General features: G+C 39.7%; 1 protein-coding gene and 1 long non-coding RNA gene across 3 annotated transcripts; both read right to left on the bottom strand.

Annotated features, from left to right (window-relative positions):
* Nucleotides 1-3,415: 3,415 nt before the first annotated feature.
* LOC109525051 (golgin subfamily A member 7) lies at nt 3,416-17,306 on the bottom strand. Of its 2 annotated transcripts, none has more exons than XM_019885292.1 (6): nt 17,209-17,306; nt 16,396-16,521; nt 13,934-14,086; nt 12,429-12,530; nt 11,318-11,370; nt 3,416-4,708 (listed from the first exon to the last, which is right to left on the bottom strand). In XM_019885292.1, the coding sequence occupies exons 1-5, from the start codon at nt 17,215-17,217 to the stop codon at nt 11,329-11,331; spliced, it is 432 nt and encodes a 143-aa protein (XP_019740851.1). In that variant the 5' UTR covers nt 17,218-17,306; the 3' UTR covers nt 3,416-4,708; nt 11,318-11,328. The 2 variants fall into 2 exon arrangements, with proteins under 2 accessions (XP_019740851.1, XP_019740849.1); XM_019885290.1 differs by having other exon boundaries at nt 17,200-17,294.
* On the bottom strand, nt 15,368-16,388 carry LOC109525052 (uncharacterized). The gene is made up of 2 exons (XR_002170073.1): nt 16,294-16,388; nt 15,368-16,240 (listed from the first exon to the last, which is right to left on the bottom strand). It is a non-coding gene; the product is annotated as an uncharacterized LOC109525052 (long non-coding RNA).
* Nucleotides 17,307-22,158: the final 4,852 nt, after the last annotated feature.

A 22,158-nucleotide genomic window follows, 5' to 3' on the forward strand; every position in this document is an offset into this window, starting at 1 on the left:
TAGTATAATTTGTCTCTAAAATTGTTATAAGTACACCTCTGCATAACACTGTATCCTTATTAACGTATAAGAGAATAAAAAAAGAAAGAAATATGGACCAACTTACAACAAAGAATAGCTTTATTAACTGTAAGAGAAAATATTTAAAGTGCATCTGAAATTAAAAAAAAAAAATGAAATCCTTAATTAAACTGTAAACATTTTTTGACTGACCGTGTCAAATCATACGATATTGAAAAATAAAATGACATACAATCAATAAATAATAATGCATTCAAACTGATCACCAACATTAACTCAGGAGCACAATATTAAAAAAAAAACTTTTACCTGCAAAACAAACATAAAATAATTTGTGCTGATTTTTTTAATCAAAGATGATGTCTGGATTAATGGCTACAATGAGCACGTTTTGCAATGCACAGCTTTTCGAAGCGAGGTTTGAAGCAGGGCACAGCAACTCTCAGCTCCTGCTCAATGTGTAGCCGGGACCTGTATTTTAGTTCACTGAAGTAGTAGTCACAAAGCGGGATGATTGTTGGCAATATTCGACACGTTTTCGCTGAAAAAAGTCAAGTGGCTTATCAGCGTGATTGGGGTGTAATGTCTTCAAGTGATGTCTTCATTTATTTGGCTTCCTGCTGTCCGCTGCCAACATTTTTAGACAGAGTAAGGTCACCGGTGTTTGCTCGTCTCCCACCGTAGTCACAGCGAGGCCAAGCGCTACATACGCTTCGTCATGTTTCATCCCTCTGAATGCTCCCTGCGCACACTCTGCCAATGAGAACGCCACTGCCCCCTAATGTAGTAGAGGTGCAACTGCACTTTATTCTCAGTTAAAAAAAATCGAAATAAAAAAACATGTTCCCCGAGGTCAAACGCGCCTTCCTTGACAGGGCCTCGCCCCCCCCCCCTTACCCAGGGGGGCGCGCCCCTCTATTTGAGAAGCGCTGCTGTACTGTAAGAAAGAAGATGTCAACATTTGCAGTATGTTGAACAATGCCCCTGTCAGGTTTATAAGTGAGCACTCTGAATACGTGTCAGAAAAGACTTTTTTTTTTTTTTTTTTTTGTCACAATCTGTGACAATGCAGTGTAGCTCCATTTTCACGATCCTTTAGACAACTTGACAGTCATCATCACTTGTCCTTTGTTTGCTTTGGAAGCCTAACAATACAATACATTGGAAGAATAACTCTTTCACAACATCTTATGGGTCATTATCAAGCTGCAGGATGAAGCACAGTCCTTGTAGTCAACTTCAGTTGTCATGGTATTCCAGGCCTTTGCATTCTGTTGGACTAATTCATGTTTTTGAAGTATGTACCAAACCGTAGCTTGATCACAACTAAGGTTTTTGCTAGGACTCGTTACCGGGGGTGTACACTTGCTGCAATAAATGAAGCGTGGGCATATGTGTTTTTATTACATTTATTCAATCATTTAAAAAAAAAAAAAAGGAGGGAAAAGATATTTTTTCCAAACCTTACAACCACATTAACCACAAAGTTTCGGAAACAAGTACTGAAATACCAATGCATAGGAAAGGTCACAGCAATGACTTTAAATAACCTGCGCCAGTAATAACAACATGTAAACACAGCATTTAAACACGGCAAAAATTTGGAAACCCACAACACTTAGCAAGGTGACATAAATTTAAACAGATGAGGTCTCAAGACTACAGCAGTTGTGGCTTTGTCGTGACTCTGTGAGTATTATGAACTAGTCGGGTTTGAGAAGGCAAGTGACAAAAACAAAAAAAGGGAAAGTTATCCAAATCAATTGTCACAATTAATAATTTAACATCACATTAATTTAGCATCAACAAGACATGCATGAGAAAATGACCTGCCATGCAATCGGTGTCCGGACGTCTTGTGTAAGGCAAATTGAATACTGTATAATAAAATGGCATTCTTTAGAGGGACATCCCGTTAACACGCTTGTGCTTATGTTATGAGATTGAAGCGTTTTCACCAGTGCACATCATTGAAGTCAATTTTAGGACATCAAGATTCAAAAGTCACAAGTCGGGACAGTGACGCAGAATGTTTGAGGTTCAAACAGCTTTGGATGTTCCTCTGCAGTTCATAGGAGAAAGCAACCTCAAAAATGGCCCCTAATCTGAACCATCCCGTTCTGAATGAAGAAGCATCCAGTCGTGTGTGCTTATTTTTGGGATAGTGTGTCTTGAATAAACCGTAGCAAGTTGTCACTTTAAATCGGTCAATCCTCCAAAAGCACCAGAAGCTTTTGAGTCTTGTCACATCTCTCACAGTTATGCGAGACATATTCCATCAACAGAAATAGAAGGCAAGGATCATAAACAGTGCACGTTTTATCCGTGACAATATAGCCTCTATAGTGTGGGGAAATTCCGGACTTCCCTAATAAGAAAAAACACGGGTTCGTTTCTCACTAAAACTGAGCTAAATGAGGTACAATAAAGCAGGGGTCCCCAACCACCGGTCCGCGGACCGGTACCCGTCCGCAGGGCATTTGGTACCGGGCCACACAGAAAGAACTTGCCTTATTTCCGTTTTATTTATTTCGGAATACGAAAGATGTTTTATTTTGAAAAATTACCGGATTCTCTGTTACATCCATCTGTGTCACGCTTGACTCACGTCAAGCCACACTTCTCGGTCACGTGACCGATGACGCTCAAAAACAAAACGCTGAAGCCCGCAAAATGAGTAAAAAAGCTGCTTAGAGATGGCAAATGACGGCGGCCTTAAAAGTACGTTCGAAACAACTGGATCAAAGTTATGGCTGAACACTCTGAGATCGCCACAATAGCACTGTTGCTATTTCCGACATCCTACCTGTGTGAGGTGGGGAGTTTCTGCAGCAACAGCGACTAAAACAAAATTACGAAGTAGACTGGACATAAACCACACACTTGAGGTGTCATTGTCTCCTATTACCCCATGGGACCGTCTGGTTGCAGAAAATCAAGCTCGGGGCTGTGGTGAGTCGTCATTTTCATGCACTTTGAATTTGCGTTGTATCGTATTTTGAAGGCATTAAACATTACCAGAGCGATAAGAGTGTTGCGACCAGATTTGACGCTCCTTGTGTTTATTATTATATTTCGAAAACACCACAGTTTTCATGCAGCTCATACCATATTATTTTGTTGTATTAATCCGCCACACCTTAAATGCCGGTCCCTGAAAATATAGTCTGACTTAAACCGGTCCGTGGGGCAAAAAAGGTTGGGGACCCCTGCAATAAAGTGTAAACTTAGAATAGCCTGACTTTCATTTTACATCACAGAAAACTATCAAATATGAATGAAGTGAAATATTCAGACTACTGTGTTCGAATAATCAATTCCACCTGCACTCTTGGCATTTCACTATTTTCAACACGAATGAGGAATTTCAGACTGGATGCACCTTTTTTTTCAACCAATATTTGTGCCAGCTCACTTGGCTTTTCAAGGAAATCAAAAATCAATCAAGCATGACATTCGACCCTTCAACGATGTTTTTCTGTTCCGAAATGCAAATCAATAACTGTAATCTTCAGCAATACATAAAAATGAGCTTTGCGATTTTTTTTCACAATTGTTTTAAATGCAAAATAATATGTTACATGTCGTTTTTTTAGCACTGGAAATACCACTTTGGTTAAACAATCATTTCACATACAGTAATAATTATAATAATAATAATAATAGAACATCTATAATATATGAAGCATTATGAAAACGGAAAAAAGATTTTCGGGAATCTCAATGTTAATTTAGGGTAGGTGTGACAGAAACCTGATCTAATACATTTATCAAGCACTGTATGTATATTCACCTCAGCGGGAAGCTCGATGCTTGGCTTTTTGGTGCTTGTCATCATCAAAAAAAAAAAAAAAAGGCAGAGATTGAAATCATCGTTGGATAGTTTGGGGCAGGGGGGAAACAAAATAACGATAATAATTTAGGTCTGGTTAAGGACTAACCTAACCCAATAATGATAATAATAAAAATAACAACAGCAACAACAAAACAGGCACTGTCATCACACACTTTTGACATTTCAGACGACAAAAATTCACACTAAGCAAATGACTCTTATTAGACACCGTCGCCAAACGCTCTGCAAGGCACAGTATACAAATAATTTGAGCATTTCATGCACGGAGCGCAAGCACTGCGTGTTCAGGGAGCTACAACTTATTAATCAAGGCAATAAAAACAAAAAAAAAAAAGAAAATATTAGGATTATAAAATATAGCAGTGCGACTGGAATGTCTGAGTCTGTCAACAATCAGCATGTCAGTTACCCTTGGAGAGATTACAAAACGTAACCATAAAAATGTGGAGCAAAACGAAATGGAGAACAGACTTTCAGTGTCATCAAAAAAAAAAAAAAAACAAAAAAAAAAGTCACGTTGCATGTTGGTTTTGGATTCATTCTTCAAATAGGAGTCATAATTGCACAACTCTAGCCAAAAGCAAACAAAAGATAATTGAAAAGATCTTGTGCAAATTGGGGAACGCTGTTTCACGACAAGATTCGTGAGCCAGGCTGTTGAGTGGCGTTTACTGCTAAACAAGAGCAAAGTATCGAGAGTACTGGCCTGCGTGTGACTGATAGAATCGATTGTTGAGACGCAGGAGAGTACAGGTGTGCAAGGTCCTTTTGGATGGGGAGGAAGCGGGAGTTGTCGCAGTTGACGCAGAAGCTTCACCCAGAAGGCAAATCCTAACAACAAATGAACACAAGGTGACATCATGGAAAAAAATACATATTCGCTTGGCAAAGACCTGTTAGGATGACAAGGAGTGGCTCAGACTGCATTATTACATGAGGCAGGTCAACAAATTAGTATTATGACAAGTGTCCAGGACTGAAAATTGAAGATGATATGGATGCAGATTTAAATCTGGGCATCACCTACCCACATGTCTGCTGCTGCCCACCTTCTCACCCAGACATGCATCACTCTGGTTCGTGAACCACTTAAGTGGTTCACCAAGGCCAGGTCATACGGGTCAGTTCCGTTGCTTTTGTTGGCTAAAGTGGCAGGTCTTAGATTGACCAAGTCTAGACACAATCTTAATCAGATCAATCCGTGTTGAGAGTAATGGTTCCGTTTTGAATATATTATTGTATCATATAGTTGGAATGACACCACTGGTTCAATTAATCCAAGATGGTGGCAGAGGTGCTTCCCCGTAGGTATGCGTCTACCTGCGTATACATGCGCCTGTGTTTTTTATTTCATTTTTATGACTTGGATGGGCTAGCGATCTCCTTCACAATATTGGATCACAAAATTCTGAAAACTGTGCTATTGTCTTGGGGACATTCAGCGACAGCAGTCTAAACCCGCTCAAATACGTACCGTAGGCCTGGCTGCATCAACAGCTTGAGGCCATGGATTTACCTACTTTTCGCATGTGTGCTGGTTTTGTGTTCTGTGGGCTATCCGGGACCCAGTGGTGGGCCGTGTGCTTCTCTGATTAGTCTCTAAACCTCTGGAACTATCCTGCGCCCGCATACTGACTGTTTTGCAGCTATCCACATGGTCGTGTCCTGTTCCATCTGTTCCGATGGGCTCCAACAACTCGTCAAAAGTAATACGGGAGTTTAGGTCCAACTGCGGCAAGCACGGCCGAGAATTTGGCACTGCTCGCCTGACAGGATGAGCGGAAAATTTGATTGTTCTTCTCCTCTTTTTATCAAGTTGTATCCATCCAAATCCAGGCCCAGCACTGATCTTGAAGCATGATGATATCAAAGGTAGCAGTGGATTGTGTTTTATTCATGTCAATCGGCGCAGTCTGATTAATAAAATCGACGTAATTCGGCTGTGGACAAATTGACAGAAAGTGATTTTCTGCAACATGGATCAAAGCATCAATTCTGAAGATTCATGTCAAACATTATAATCTCTTTCAAACTGATCGTGTGAATAAAGGAAAGGGCATAGACATATATGCTAAGAACGTTTTTCCAACTGTGTGTGGTAAAAAAAAAAAATCTCCCCAATGACGCCTCTATGACTGTGACGGGATGATACCGCCCACCTTTCAGCTGCAGCTCAAGCAACTGCCCTGCTTTCGGAATTTCTGCATAAACTATCAAACGAGTCTACTGTTTGGGGGGGACTGGCAATCACCTTCAGTAGCGTTCGGAAACATTCGCGATGCATTACACCTGACGCAACGAGTTCAGTCTTTACAGGCCTCAATTTAAAATGAATGGCAAAATCTACATGAACTGATGACATTCTGACTAATGGCCCACACAAATATCCTTGCATCTGGTGTCTTCTATAATGATGTCAGAGGTCACGGTACGGTTGCTTGTGTTAAAAAAATAAAGATAAAACTAAGCCACAGTTTATTTTAAAACAAAACTACTGATGAGCAAGCAGGTCTTCATGAAATATATCAGAGCGATTTAAACCTTGTGTGTTTTATGGATAATATACTAAGTTGACCTGGGATTATTTTAAGAAGACCTTTTTAGCCATAACTGACACTTGCAGTCTGTAACGGAGAGCGTTTTGCACAGAAAAATTGACAGGAGAAGTTTCTTCTTTCTTTTATCGCCAATGGACGCTACGGCTTCTTGTTTACTTGCAAAAATAGCCTGTAGCAGACGTGTGCACATTTTAAGCATGACGTCTCTGATCAAGTGGTGAAGGAGACTTTGATTCTCTGCTCTTTCATCTATATCTGCTTCAAACAACAAGGCGTATGCGGGAATAGTTGTTACGATTGGATGACTGTCCATGTTTTATCTAATGTGTTCTGTGATATTTTATTTTATGTTCACTGTTCTGTAAAGCGCTTTGTTAAGGCTGCAGCTGTTGTCAAAGGGCTAATAAAAAAGATGTATTGCATTGTAAGTTCTATTTATTTTTCCACGAGCAGTGAACATATGTAGTCGAGTCTAGTGCCGAGTGTAATTGTGAGAACGTTGTACAGATCTCAAGAGAGAAGATCTGATTTGTGAAGCGCTTTGTTAGAGCTGCAGCTGTTGTGAAAGTGCTATATAAATCAGGATGTATTGTATTGTATTGTATTGTATTGTAAGTTCAAAACTCAGGACTGCATTGTGAAAACAAACCAGTGATATTATTATATGTATTCAATACACTATATCCAGCCAGCCATTTTCTGAACGGCTTATCCTCAATATTCATACACATTTAATCTTGTAGGCCACTCATCCTAACTGACGTACAGGACTCCTTAACAATCACATTTACTGTTTGGCTGTGTTTGTATAGCATTATTTTATGTAATTTTCTCTCCAGAGACTTATTAATTAAAGTGCATGCTATTTTGCTGTTCAAAGATGGATATGATCCGCTTTAACGCACTTCCGGCGAGACCTCTGTCAAGTGTACTCAGTCAGCCAAAGCACTTATTTCCAGTCTTACACGTAACATTAGGTTAGCTTAGCGATTAGCATGGCTTCTTCATCTTTCCCTCTGGTAATTACTCTCAATCTCTTCATGAGAATGATACTTGTAAGAAGTGTAGCTTATCCGCCGCCATGAGGGATATGCTTTCTAATATATTTTTTTAAAAGCAGGAGCAGGAATCCGACTACTTGTACTGACAGTGATAGTAAACCCAGTACTAGCATGAGCTTGAAGAGCTTCAGAACCAGCATACCACAGAGTGAAATGGATGAAACCGAGTACACTGACGCCAGCATGACCTTTTTTCAAAACTGCAATCAGGCTTATCAGCTATCACTGCTGCTACAAAAGTGATCAACAACATAGTTGTTGCTCTGGACAAAAAGCATTACTGTGCTGCAATTTTTTATTGATCGAAGGCGTTTGACACTGTGTGTGGACCACACAGTTTTAAAGTGTAGGTGTATCAATTTTGGTCTCAGCTCATATAGTTTCACAAATTGTGTCAGAGACAGGATCTAATGTATCAAATATCATTTAATTGGTATTCTGAAATCATGAGCATCCACAAGGGGGTGCCACAGGGTTCTATATTAGGACCTCTCCTTTTCATTAAGTGCATAAATGATTTGGAACAAAATGTGTCCGATGCTTGCATGCACTTTAATGTTGAAAACCCAATCATTTACCGTCCTCTGCTAACACTGTGTAGAATCTCTGCAGAAGGCTTTCGATGCGATGCAGCCCACACTTCTGCAGCTAAAACTAGACCTTAATGCCAACAAAACTAATGTTGTTGTTTCAAACTCCAGGAAGGGCTCTCAATTACTCCCTACACTGTAGGGCCTACAGTGTCCACTCTTGGGGAAAATGAAAGTGAGTTGGTCCATATGTGCAAATATCTTGATGATGCTCTTTCAATCTCCATATTGAGAATTTTGTAAAGAAACTCAAATTGAAATATCCCCCCCCACCCCTCCTCCCTGTGGAAATATTTTTTCTTTTGAGGTTAAAAAGTGACTTGTCACTGCTATTTTTATTTCCATTTTAGATTATGGGCATCTGTTATATATTAACACTTCAACTCAATGTCTGACAAAGATTGACTGTGTTTACCATGCTTCTCTGAGGTTCTTTTCTAAATGTAGAGCCTGGACCCATCATTGTGAGCTGTACTCTGGAGTGTGAGGGCCTTCTTTGTCCACCAGGAGGTTTGCTCACTGGTACACTATTATTTAAAAGGCCATTCTTGGGCAATGCAATTAATATAAACACACATTCAACAAACAATGATGAATGACTTCATGACGAAAAAAGTATTGCATTTCGCAGGGCATCCTGGGAACCGTAGAGTGGCCGAAAACTGCAAAAATACTCAACAGATTACATTTTGTGACAAGAACCGATGGCAGTTGGTTTTTAGTGTACAAAATGCAGTGGGCTTGCCATCCCTGGTCGAGATTACTGCTCTTACTGTTTATTTCTTTGCACATGCATTCATAAAGAGTCAAGATAAATATACATGGGCCTCGTACATGTTTGTACCCCTACACGCAAAACAAAAAAGGTACAGAAATCGTCCCTTTGCCCTTTTGGACCATTTGTGTCCCTTTTTCAAACTATAAACGATACTTATTTGTAACTAGAGGATCAACTGTGAACCCTATACGGTACATCACAAAAATGTGTATCTTGGAGAACAAAAGACGGACCCCTATAGTAGCCTTTGTACTGAGAGTGTACAGTGTGTTCAGTAGAGTGTAAACGGAGCCACGGCCTTTGTCTTTGCTAAGTCGGTTTTGGTCCCGCACATCAGGTCTTAACCGAAAGAAGGCGAGTGAATCTGCTGTGGCAGAGATGGAAACTATTTCCAACGATGCACTCATGAGGCAAAACACGTGGTGCCAGAGAGACAAATCAGCAGATGTTGAAAAGCCATCTGCGGTCGAGAATCTGACTTTGTTGTTGTCACCGATTGTAAGGCGTGATACAGAATAGCATTGCTCAGAAAAAAGCAGAAGAAGGGGCACAATAAGATTTCTTAGCCTTCCAAACTCCCCTCATATTTGGCACACCTTTGTAAAATGATTGAATTCATGTTGACTCGCGAGGTCACTTGGCCCTCTTGAGCTTTCATAAGGAGAACAATAAATCAAATCACATCATCACACAGGTTTTATACTTGACGGCAGCGGATGAGAAATGAGGTAAGAGACAAATCTTCTGAGTGCTAACTCAGCACATTCGCTTACATGCAGGATACAGTCTAAGAACAGCTGTTGTGTAATAAACGATGCCATGAAATAAATTCATAGCATGAAAGGATGAATCTGTTTCTATTTCTCCTTATGAACTGTACCTGGTCTTTTACTTCGATTTAATACGCAAGAAGGTTATGTTTTGGTGACTTTTCTTTTGTTTACAGGCTTGCCATAAAATGTACTACACATGAAAGGCATGAGAGAAGCTATTTTTGTTTCTTTTTTTTTTCCATTTTCCTGTAATTTTTCAGTTAAAAAAAAAAATCAGGCACCTGATGTAGATGTTATTTATGAGGTTGTAGAATTTTGGGCGTATACCGAATAATTGTTTTAGACGAGAGTGTTTTCTACTGATAGTCACAATTTTTCTATTTCATTTGTTTATATTGAAAAAAAGAAAAATGATCAAGACATGGTTCTCAACACTTACGAAAGGTTAAGTGCCCTTACGTCAAATTTCAGAAGGAGACCAAAAATTCTGGCATTCTTTGTTTATATACTGCCAGTAAATAAGAAAAAAGAGCAATTTTCACGAATCCATGATAATTGTTTGACCATAGCTGATATGTAAGTACGGAGCGAAAGTGACATTTCAACACGTGTTCGGCTGCTCGGTTGGGTTCACACTCTCAGACAGCGGTCCTCCCAGTGAACTACATTGGCAATTTTGCATCCACATTTCCAGTCCTCACTGAAGTGAGAAGCCACTGAGAAGCAGCCATGTGACTGTCACAAACTTGGAAGAATGATCCTTTAATGCTTTATGGAACCTAAGCCCGTGATCATAAAGCAGTTGGAGAGGAGTACAAGCAAATGAGGAGACTTAAGCTTGCATTCGTACGGCTGTAGGTTCTGTGTTATGCGCTCTTGATCACTGAAGGTATTACCTTTTGAATGAGGATTACCTTAACCTGCTATGCCAGACGATTTGTTTCATAAATCCATCTGGGAAAGATTTGATAGTTTTTCATTTAAAAAAAAAAAAAAAAGTGAAAAAAGGGTGTATGTGTCTGCAATTGGGCAACAGGCTTCTCAAACAAGATTTCGAAAATAATGATATTACTAGTTGCAGTTTTCTTCAAGCAGAGGCTATAGTACACCATTATTTTTTCGGAATTATCATACGTTAAACTTGCTTCTGCATTTGTTTTGAGTTCCTTTCATCCAATCCACGACCATATTGGAACGCACAGGTTTCTAACTCAAGGCCCCAAGGCCAGATCCGACCCGACATCTCATTTTATGTGGCCCGCAAAAGCAAATCAAACATGTCAACTTTCATGATGCTAGCTAAAATCTGTACCAAAATTTTAAATTCTCATCTGTAATAAATAAGAACGATATTGTAAGCATTTTCTTGTAACCAAACCCGTCATGACAGTAACTTAAACAAAAGTGGAGTAAACCGTTATTCTTGACTTCTTTATATGGTTTGAGTCATAAAAGCCCTCCAAGGGAAACGGTAACTAAAATATAGCCCAGGACAAAAATGAGTTTGACACCCCTGTTGTAACGTATCAGATTGAAGTTGCATATACTGACAACCTTTAATAAGAAAATGCCAAAATAAAATGGTGGACAACTTCTGGTGACTTGTCAGTATGTTAAAATTGGAAGTCACATTTCTGGGTATTCTGGTCCAAAACAAAATACTAAATCTTTGACACTCACCTTGAAAACTTTTATCTAGTCAGGCTTCTCTCTTCAAAGATAGTGACCTCAATCTTGAACAAAATCAGTCAAGGGAGAGCATTTTAACGACTTTTGGCTTCAGTGGAATCAAGTGAAGGCCAACAGAAACACAATATCTCACATTCGCTAGTGTCGGGGAATTTGACCAGTTGCAAAAACATTGCGCGGGCTTGGTTCAAACAAGATCCTCCAACTATTTTTGGGCTTGAAAATCTCATATGTGCTCCCACGACAACACCTGACTGACATTCGAGGGCTGATGTTGCGAAGTGATGAGTTGGCAACACAGCCGCCGATGTTGAAATAAGCGTTCAGGTGATACGTTTGCGTCAATCTCCACTAGGACCCCTTTTGCCAAACACAGCACAGCAGCTCCCAAGTGTTGGCGAAATAATCCAGAACCCTGTCAGCCCAATAAACTCAGAGGCAAGGGTAGTTACAAAGCTCAGCTGTGAACAATTTCAGTCATATTTTTGCTATCCCTAATCTCCTATTGCTGCTCAGCTCCATTTAATTAGAATGTTGCGTCACTCCGTGACTTCCCCAACACATTCTGGTAAAGTATATAATTCTATGCAGCTGCTATGGAATACAAACACATTTTGATTTGTTCTTTTTGCTTGACACCACTATACAGTGCAGGGTTTCTTGTAAATTGCCAGCACTGAAGCTTTTTCTGATTTATATTCAGGAAAAAAACAGAGTAGCATGCTTAAGCAACTGGCGGCCTTTGGGTGATTGCGATGTGATGCAATGTCATTCATATTTCAAAATGGTTTCTTGGTTTTTTTTGGGGTTTTTTGTTTTTCAATCCATACTAAATGATGACAAATTTATTTGTGTAGCTAAATTTCAGTTTTGACACATAAACCATGAGTACTTCCCAGGCTGCTGATTTATTAATAACGTTTCAAATAGGAGTTTGCGTTGATTATTGTGGCCATTGTGTTGAGCTGAAGAATGCATCTCTTCATTGTTTGCCAATCATTGTGAAGTGGTTAAACATGGCTTGAGAAATATTTCAGCCAAGTGAAAAGAAAGAGAGGAGCGTTCCGTCCCAACTCATCTCGGACGCTGAGGAAGAGGATACAACTCGAAGGCCTCTCTCGATGGGATCGGTGAGCAAGAGACCTCTGGGGGCGTACACTTTGTCGTTCTGCTCCTGCACATACTTGGCGATCTTTTTTAAAACCTGTAAAAAGAGCACAGTGGCCAATTTAAAATACCGGTACTGTGCATTTCTCGCAGATGCAAAAACGTGACAAAGATGTTTGACGAATTAGAATTCATGCACAAGTGAGAAGATGATCAATTGAAATTGCAACAAGTTTCCCATAAAAGTTAAGATGGTGTAGTTTTGCTCATAAAGCTTTGAAGAGCAAATGTTCAAATGGGTTCAAATGCTGCTTGGCATACTACAAGTTAACTACGGAGTGCTCAAGACGCACTGATTTTTAAAAACTTCACATTCGATAGGAAAGTGCCCTATACATTTTGGAGGATGTCAGTCACACTAGGCCAGATGACTAAGATCACAAGTTCCATCTATCCACAAACTCTGTGTTGACCTTCAAACTTTAATAATAATAATAATAATACATTTTATTTAAGACACTGTTTTTGTCAAGAAAACAATTCATAACTGTATTTTCCGCACTATGAAGGCGCACCTAAAAGCATTCAATTTTCCCAAAAGCCATCAGTGTGCCTAATATAAAGAGACTGTAACTCTCTTTACATTCCCCATTGAGTTGTTTCCCTGTTAGCGTTCCTATGCCATCTAGTGGTGGTTATTAGCAGGAATGAATTGTAACCTAAAAGGTTCTACCTGACACTAATTGACACTTGCAGTCGCCAACACACACTCAAACAAATAACTATTTTGTGAGCTCTGCGCAGCCATTATGAAACGAAGATAATACCAAAAGCATAGTTAACGACTGACTAAACGAAGGAAGGAGACAAGCAAGACTTCGAAGGATATTTAGCCCCTTGTGGATGTGAGCCCACGAGGTTACGTGTGCCTTTTTGTTCAATCGTCTTCATAACTTTTGTCTATCATTTATTGTTTTATAATGCCATTTGTATTTATATGTTTCATGTCCGTGTTTGTGACCAGTTCTGCATGACTTTGCTCTATGGAAATAAAGCTGTATTGTATTGTATTCCCTTTAGCGTAGCCCCATCGAGTGGATGCATCGCACAACTGCAGCTTCTATTCTATGCGGCTTATAATGAATGCAGTGCGCCCTATATATGAAAACAGTTTTGAAATAGGTCATTCATTGAAGGGGCGCCTTACAATGCGAAGCGTCTTATCGTGTCATAAATACAGTACTTTAAATGCCATCTATCGTAAAATGTGTGAGGTAGCTTAAGTTTAAGAGAACTTGTCCAAGTTCAGGATTTTTGTACATGTGATTTTCCAAAGAAAGAGGAGGGAAAAAATGTATTGATCAAGAACAATGTCATTCAGTTTCATTACTTGACATACAGGGCTGCAAGCCAGGAAAAAAAACTGTGACAAAGCTGGCTGAGAGTTCAAGCGTACAAGGGGCTAGGGATTGCTCCTTTGTCCACACAAGTTTCACTCACCTTCTCATAATGTGTCTCCATACACAAGAACACGGTATAAGCTGTCAGGCAGGCCAGGCAACCTTCAATATATGAGTGGCTTCCAAGTTTCTCTGCCTCAGCATAGAGGTTATTTAACATCCGCACCGTCTCTTCAAACTGCTGTTTGTCAATCTTAAACGCATCATTCGGGGGGGGACATGGCAAAAATGTTAACACAAGAGAAGGACAAAGTAAAATGTAAGCGTTCTTCACTAGATTTTAATCACCTGAAAGTATACAACATGATGATAAGATCCAAGCTAACATTCAAACAATTTGCATTCAACGCTGCTAAATAACTCCAGATAATCAGGCCCTGCATCAACAGGGCGCGGACATGGTTTGTGACATGGAATCAAAACAATGCCCTGGAAATTAACACATTAAATAAAAAAAATTAAAAAAAAGGATATGGGGTTTCAGCACCAAACCCTTATCTGTAGCTCCCACTGTCATTTGTAATTTTTGTATAAAACAGGTGGAGTCATTCCAATATTTGGGAGTCATGACTGACTGAACATTATCATGGGAATCTGTCTCTCTCGCTCTCGATCCATCTATCTGTCTACCTAGTTTGCATGTCGTCTAGTTCCCATCGAGAAAAGCAGAATGCAACCTCTAATTCTGATTCACTGACTTCACATCCTCCAACTTCAAATATGCATTGTCAGCGACGGCGTTCAAGCCCAGCTTAACTCAGTTTTGAAATACTTACTTCATATTTCTTGGACTGCAAGTACGTGCATATCAGGTGATAATAATTATCCTGGAGAGGTTAAGATGCCCATAACCATGTGTTCTTTGAATGTCATCCCCAGAGGACTGATAGCTGGATGCACACCATAAAAATCCAGAAATATGAAGGCTCCAGTCCTACTTAGATGCCTTAACTAAGATAAACAGATCAAAATCTCAGCCGCTCTCCCGGCTCCCAAATTATAAAGTGAGCCATGACGAACCGATATTTAAATAGGCTGCTTGACAGAGATGTCAAATATAACTGATATGACTTATGCACGGGGTGTCCAGAACAGATTTTCGGATCTCTCATTTGATACTGGGGAAAGAAGAATCTTCAGACCAGACAAGCAGGCAGCTGGGGGAATCTTGCTTTTCTGACAACTTTCCCAAGTTCCGCTCCCATGTGCCCGAGGAATGTGGCAAAAGGCCCGAAGCTTTGTTCTTCCTCTAATTTTCCAACTCAGATGCAGCGATTCAAACCACATTTCTCTGTCGGGGCATCTGTCCATTGCATTTGGACCTGATATTTAACATTCCGACAAGATTACAAGTGAGGGAGGGTATTATTCTTTTTAGGAATGTCAAGAAAACAAAACAGCAGCCCTACAAAAGTTCAGTCGACAAACTTCATTAGTCAACTTGATTTCTTTTCATAACTCCTTTTGCATTTTATTTGTGTGTGCTGCAATTTAGATGTCAAGATATCACTTGCTCTCTATTAATGCTGCATAGCTCCTGCTCGGTCACAATGACCTTTTTCCACCCCGGGATTGTTCCACACAACTTGACCTCACTCGTGCCCATTTTTGACATGAGTACAATATCTGACAGACATAATCAAATTGGTACTTTCACAGTTACTTTGCTTACTTTTATGGGATGCAAAAGACCACCAAAAGAGATCCCTAAAAACTACAACTACAATACCAAAATTATTTTTAGATGACAGTGCTTGGTCAGGACGAATTAGACCTAACCGGATTGATTTGTCCTTTCCCAAATGTAACCCTTTGAGGGACAGCGGTTACTACAGTGGCCAGCTTATCATGTTATCAGGTTACAGGTTGCATGAAAGGGTTAAGCATGTCCATTTTACTGATCATAGGAGTAATATACGATTAGATTTTTGATCGTCAAGCACACATTTTCTTGACTGGTGATCTTAGCGGAGAGAAGGGAGATGGTGTGGCAGGCAATATTAAATATCACTTTTAGAATATTCCAAAGGCCAGTAAAAACTGTGCTGTGGGTCAAACTTTGAACATGCCTGCATTCAGGGAACTAGTTCATATGCAACATACAAATAATCCATTCCCTGAATTTTATGAGTGAGTAACTTGCACCGCAGCAATCACTTCCTGGGCAAGACCATACAGGTGGTCAGACTGCGTGAGTCAGACCAGAGAGATTACTTGAAATGGCAAGGAGAACATTTGCAGACTGTGGTCATGTTGACTTTCTCTGATTAATGATGTGTGCAACGATGTTTAACATTGTGTTTTACTGGGTTGTTCTATCTAATCTTGTACCGAGAAGTGTGCATGGCTGTGGACGTGATTAAAGGTATTGCCATTGGTGGACATTGGTGCCCCCTCAACCATGCACGATGAGTTCTTAATAGTTCCTTCACACAGAAAGTCACCTATCGGATTAAAAAAAAAAAAAACAACAGTATTTACACATAAATGCAGTTATCTTACCCTGGTTTCCAGCTCAGAAGGAAACTTGGTTTGAAATTGGCACACAGTGCCATTAGTATAATCCCTCTGTATGAAGACTTTGGCAGCAATTGCAGCCTGTTGCCTAATGGGATGCAAACTATGAGTCTGTGAAAACATGAGATGGAAATGTCAAATGATGAATACTGTACGTCATTCAATCAAATATTTGTAGCAACACATTTTTAACACATTATCATCAGTATAATTGCTGCAGTTTTTATAGTGTAGTTATTGTTACATAAACATTACAGTGCTTCTGTGACATATCGTAAATGAAACACGGCTATAGTCACAATAATATATCGACCGGTTAATTGAAGCAACACTGGCGAGATTGTTATTTGGCAGCTAATGAAGTGATTCCAATGTCCCAATAACTGCTGTTGTCCTAAGGTTGCCATCACAAATCTCATCGATGCATCCAAAAGCAGCGATTCGCTTGCAGGGCACACGATTACACAATTGCTCAGGCCGTTTTAACGAAAATAATTCCCGATTCGTTTACGTCATTACGGCAATTAAAAAATATGATTGGAAGCCCCGGTCGATCAGCCAAAATCGATATTTACAAAGAACATTTGTAGTGCAGCTATGTTTAAAATAAAACACGTCCTCTTCACTTCATCGAGAAATCATATATTCCTAATGTATCGATAAAATGGGTCATAGTTTCTAAATCCACCATTCGATTTATTGATAAGGTACCGTCGATAATCTGTATCTTTGTTACCAATCAATATCAGACCAACAAACGAAAAAGAAAGCATTTATTTACAATATTACCTCACCCACCTCTGCCATATTATCACTCGGTTTTTTTATTTATCTACTGTTAGCTGTGCCGTGGTGCGTTCACCCGATACAGTTTTCCGTGTGGGAACCTTTGCAACATAAACAAAGTTCCGAGCCTAGGTATCCAGAAGTACAGGTACAGTAGTTTGCGTTCGATTTTAATTTAATTTATCAAGCGGATGATCAAGGGACGATTCAGTTTGCATTCTTGAGACGGAACATAGCCCCATCCAAATTGAGATGACTCATCTCAAGGGGGAGATCCAAAAAAATTAAATGAAATTGAATATTCACACACTGTTCTGAGTGTCACACATGGTTCCGAGTGTGCAGTGAGACATCATCACGGGGGGCTGCAGGAAATTACCCGATTTTACTTAATTTGTGTGAAAAGTATTGTTTAATAATTACAAATACAATTGAATGGTTCCATTTGATAGCAAATGCGAGTATATCAGCTTTGTGTTCAATCAAACAAGCCCAGTCCACAGAAGGCCTCACACTGTAACCTGATAGATGAGCAAATGCCAGCCAGCCTTTGCTCAAAAAAAAAAATCTCAATTTAACAAACTTTCAAAGCCAATTTCATTGCTGAAATTGTAAAACAGACAGACATTTTTGTGCTATTTTCACAATTTAAAAAAAGTTCCCAGTTATCTTAAGTAAAATACCGTACATTTGTAAAAATAATAATCATAATATCCATCCATTCATCCATTTTCCTAGTCACTTATACCTATCCCAGCTGTCTTCGGGCAGTAGGCGCGGGGCACCCTGAACTGGTTGCCAGCCACTCACAAATAATAATAGTAATAACAAAAAAAAAAAAAAAACACACAAAATACCTCAAGGATCAATAATTATAGCATACTTAATAAACCTGAAATTAAGCTGTTTTATGGGTAATCTCTTTCGTCCATGTGAGCAAGCTGTGCTCCCACCCCACGTATCACTGGGCCAATAATGAGTCTGGCTTTTGTTTCAATGACGACGACTTGCCTGGCTGTAGCAGCTTCCTATTTTACATTCACTCAGAGGCCAGTGTGCTCCGTCTGCTTGCTTCTGCAACAGAGTCAGAGTCCAGATGTGGAAAAAAAAATTAGCGCCCTAGAAAATAAAAGCATTTTCATTCATCGAGGCAGGATAATAGATTACAACTTGTGTCTGTGGAGCATTGACACACAAAGCTAAAGGACTTTCTATTGCTTAATTTAACACTTAATGGGTGGGCAGGCATTCCAGTGACCCAACTAATTGCAAGCCATTAAAACGTATACATTTGCCTATTTACCCTTTAGGTCATTAAAAAAAAGAAAAAAATATGTGCACAGCTTGAACAGCTCTGCTTTTTGTATGATAAACGCATTAGTTTCCTTTTTTTTTTTAGATACCTGCCCTAACATTAATATACTTCATATGTCAGTAAGTTTCTTCTGTAGCTGCAACTCGTACATTATCAAAGACACACATTAAAAAAAGAAAAAAGAAATAAAAAAACTCCTGTTGCTTGGTCAACAAACTTGGGTGTCTGGTGTCAATGTGACGCCAGAGTTTGAATGGTCTCATGCATCATTAGCAAACAACACACAGCAGCAGAGAATATCTGGACCATTACGACAGACGTCCAAGCTTTAAATAACCATGGTCACACTTTTTTCCATGTTCTGCTCACCCCGGCCACGTCTCAATGCTTACAAAACTAAAAATGGAACAAAATTGCTTTTAATGTAGCTAAGATTGGCTTGGGTTTAAAAGAAACATAAAAAAAATGGTCTATCTTTGTTTCATTTGATCATTACACAGAAGATTTTGTTATGGAAAGCGGAAACCTGGGTGCAACATCTTGGCCATAATTCCAAACGGTATGTTTGGCGCAAATATTGTGTAATGGGAATTTGACATTTCACAGCACTAAATGGAAGTAACTGTTCGTATTATTGAATGCCGACCGTACCTTTGAATGCTGACCAGTTATTTTGCGGATAAGCAAAGTTGCCTGTTCATGCACTCGTCTGTACTCTGTGTAGCTGCTCAAAATGCTGATTGCGCTGGCCTTCACCACCTCCCAACAAGATAAAATGAGAGCGCAAGACACGGAGAGGGAGAAGGCTCCCTTGACAAATCTGTGAACGGTGTCCCTCCATGTTTTTTTTTTCTTTTCTTTTTCTTTCTTAGATAAATCTCATAATTTTTAATAAATACTTTCGTCGTCTTGGTTTCCCTGGACAAGACAATTGCTCATCACAAAAAGAACATCATAAAACAGTAAAGCACAGTGTTGGCAGCATCATGCGTTGGGGCTGTTTGTTGTTTTTGTTCAACGGTAACTGGGGCCTTAGTCAAGATGGAGGAAATTAGAAGACTTCAAAATAACAGTCAGTTTTGGAACAAAACCTTTAAGGTTCTGTGAGAGCGCAAAAACAAAAAAGGCAGGAAATTCTAATAGCGCAACTGAATTTTATTTGGGTCAATAAGAGGCACATATCAATGGTGGCAGATGTATGCTGACACCCCATAAACAAGAGTTTGAATGTGATTGGTCGATGAAGAACACAGCCACATCCCAGTTATGAGGTGTGTGCATACTTGTGCAACCACATTATCTCAGTTGTTTATTTTGACTCTTCCTCTCAAAAAGATTTAAAACTAATTTTCAATGGATTGGTAGATGTTACAGAGCAAAGGTAATGGTCGAATACATTTGAAAGTATTTTTTTGGGCTGTAATATTTGTTTACAGTACAAACACAGAATTTAAACAGGGGTGCGTAGACTTTTTATGTCCATTACATTTCCTTATGTTTTCCATGCAAACTAAGCCAACCATAGACTTTGCTTTCAAAATGCTAATTGGTACTTTCACAGAGACGGTTATTTCCCATACTGTTCGCACCGAGTTGGAAACATACAACTGTCCAAAATACAGTACCGTATGCTGCTTGATGCACTCAGGAAGCAACTCTTCTCCTGGTAGCCTAATTGCCAAACAGACGTGTTCGTCGAGCTGTCTGTTTGAGAAGCTGTGCTGGTGCCCAGTGGTAGTGTGTCTCACACCACTCAGTTTTGACAGCTGGCATCAAGCTTGGTGACAAAGCAGCGGCTCAGCCATTGGACCTCATGCCATAAAACTTGCTGGCATTAAAAGTGAGCTGATGTTAATGCCAGACAAGGTTTAAAACTACACTATGCTTCCACTTCAATAAAACTTTCAGTTAATGGTGGATCATCCAGGAGGAATTTCACTTACGTGTGTGTTGTAATAGAAGTGACCTATTAAATTACCCTGCACAAATTCAGTGAGCTCTTTTCAATAACTCTGTGAGAGACGTTTATCAAGGCTGACTGCACTAATAGGTACTTGATTGTCTACATCTGTAGCAGTGGGGGTAAATGAATCACCAGAATTCAATGATTAAGAGCTATGGTGCGATATAAGCAAATTCATTACAGTGGGACATAAGCCTCTAGAATACTTTTTCACATTTTATTAACATCTGTTTTCGAAACAACATCACGACCCAATAACTCAGACGTATCAGTACGGGATGGGCAGTTTAAGATGAATTATAAGGGATCCTGTACGTACAGTCTATGGAACTGTTGATATGATGTGATAACAGGACAAATCTCTCTCTTCCTTCCACCGTGCAATAAGACTGCTGTTCACATTAGGACCACTGTTGGCATTTTGATAGTCCTTTTTTTTTCCCAAGAATTGTCATGGGGGGGGCGGGGTCGGAAAAGTCACTAAACACTTTCGCAAAAATGTTACTTAGTTGGCAGCACTACAGGCAGTCAGACGCAAACGTAGTTCTTGTTTGCATATAAAGTCGCGCATGCACAACAATATAAATGCACCAGTTTCAAAATACAAGGATGCCATATTTTATGTTTCATTTTGAAATTTCATCAACTCTACAAGTGCCTGAAAAGGCTGTGGACAGATTGGATGTGGCCTGCTGGCTGTACTTTTCCCAGGTCTAAATCGGAGGGATGTATCTATTTGGACTTTTGATTGCTCTGCTGACAAGGAATGCAGTTTTCATATCTGTTCCATGCATCGCAAAGCCTGGGTGGAGTTCAGGTGGAAATTAGCAATTTGTACAAATGTCACATCTTACGATTGCTTCACTGTGGGTTTGCTGGCAGAGGGCGGGCCTTATAACCCACACTCGTCTGTGAGGGCTTGTTGGGGAGAGACCACTAATGAGCGCCATTTGGGTCCTTCATTCACAACACATGGGGGTTAATAGTCTACCTACGACAATGGTTTGACTGCAGTACAGGCAACCCTTGCTGAAGTGGGACTCTGATGGAAATGTTTTCCTCCTCCTTATATGACTCTGCCTCTTTCTAGTTCCAAAGAAACCACAGCTTACTCATTCATCATTCAGCCAGTTGTGCTTATTAAACTTTTTGTAAAAACTAAAAAGGACTCTGTGAAGATTTGCATTGGAGGTGTCCAAAGAATTTAGCTTTCGGTATTTTTAATTTTTATGCACCTACTGTCAACCACGCAATTTTCATCAATTTTTTATCTCCAGGACAGGCCAATAATACTTTTAGCCAACAAGTAGTTCATAAAAAAATAAACGATCACAGTACAAATGTATTTGTTGGTAGATAACATGTACTACTCATAAATTAAAAAGGTGAAAAAGCATTTCTCGCGATTGGAAGGGGGGTGGGTTGTGGGAATAGTGAAGTCAGGCTGCATTCAAATCTTGCTTTATATTACATTCAAATTGTGTTTTGTACTTTAAAGGGTCACACCACCTCTTTACTTCATTCAACTTTCTCATTTGATATTAAGTATTTTACATTTCACAGTGACAAGACACCATACACACACACACACGCACGCACGCACGCACGCACGCACGCGCACACGCGCGCACACACACACACACACACACACACACACACACACACACACACACACACACACACA

Source organism: Hippocampus comes, unplaced genomic scaffold (assembly GCF_001891065.2).
Source record: "Hippocampus comes isolate QL1 unplaced genomic scaffold, H_comes_QL1_v1.1 scaffold45, whole genome shotgun sequence".
In the NCBI taxonomy this organism is placed as follows: domain Eukaryota; kingdom Metazoa; phylum Chordata; class Actinopteri; order Syngnathiformes; family Syngnathidae; genus Hippocampus; species Hippocampus comes.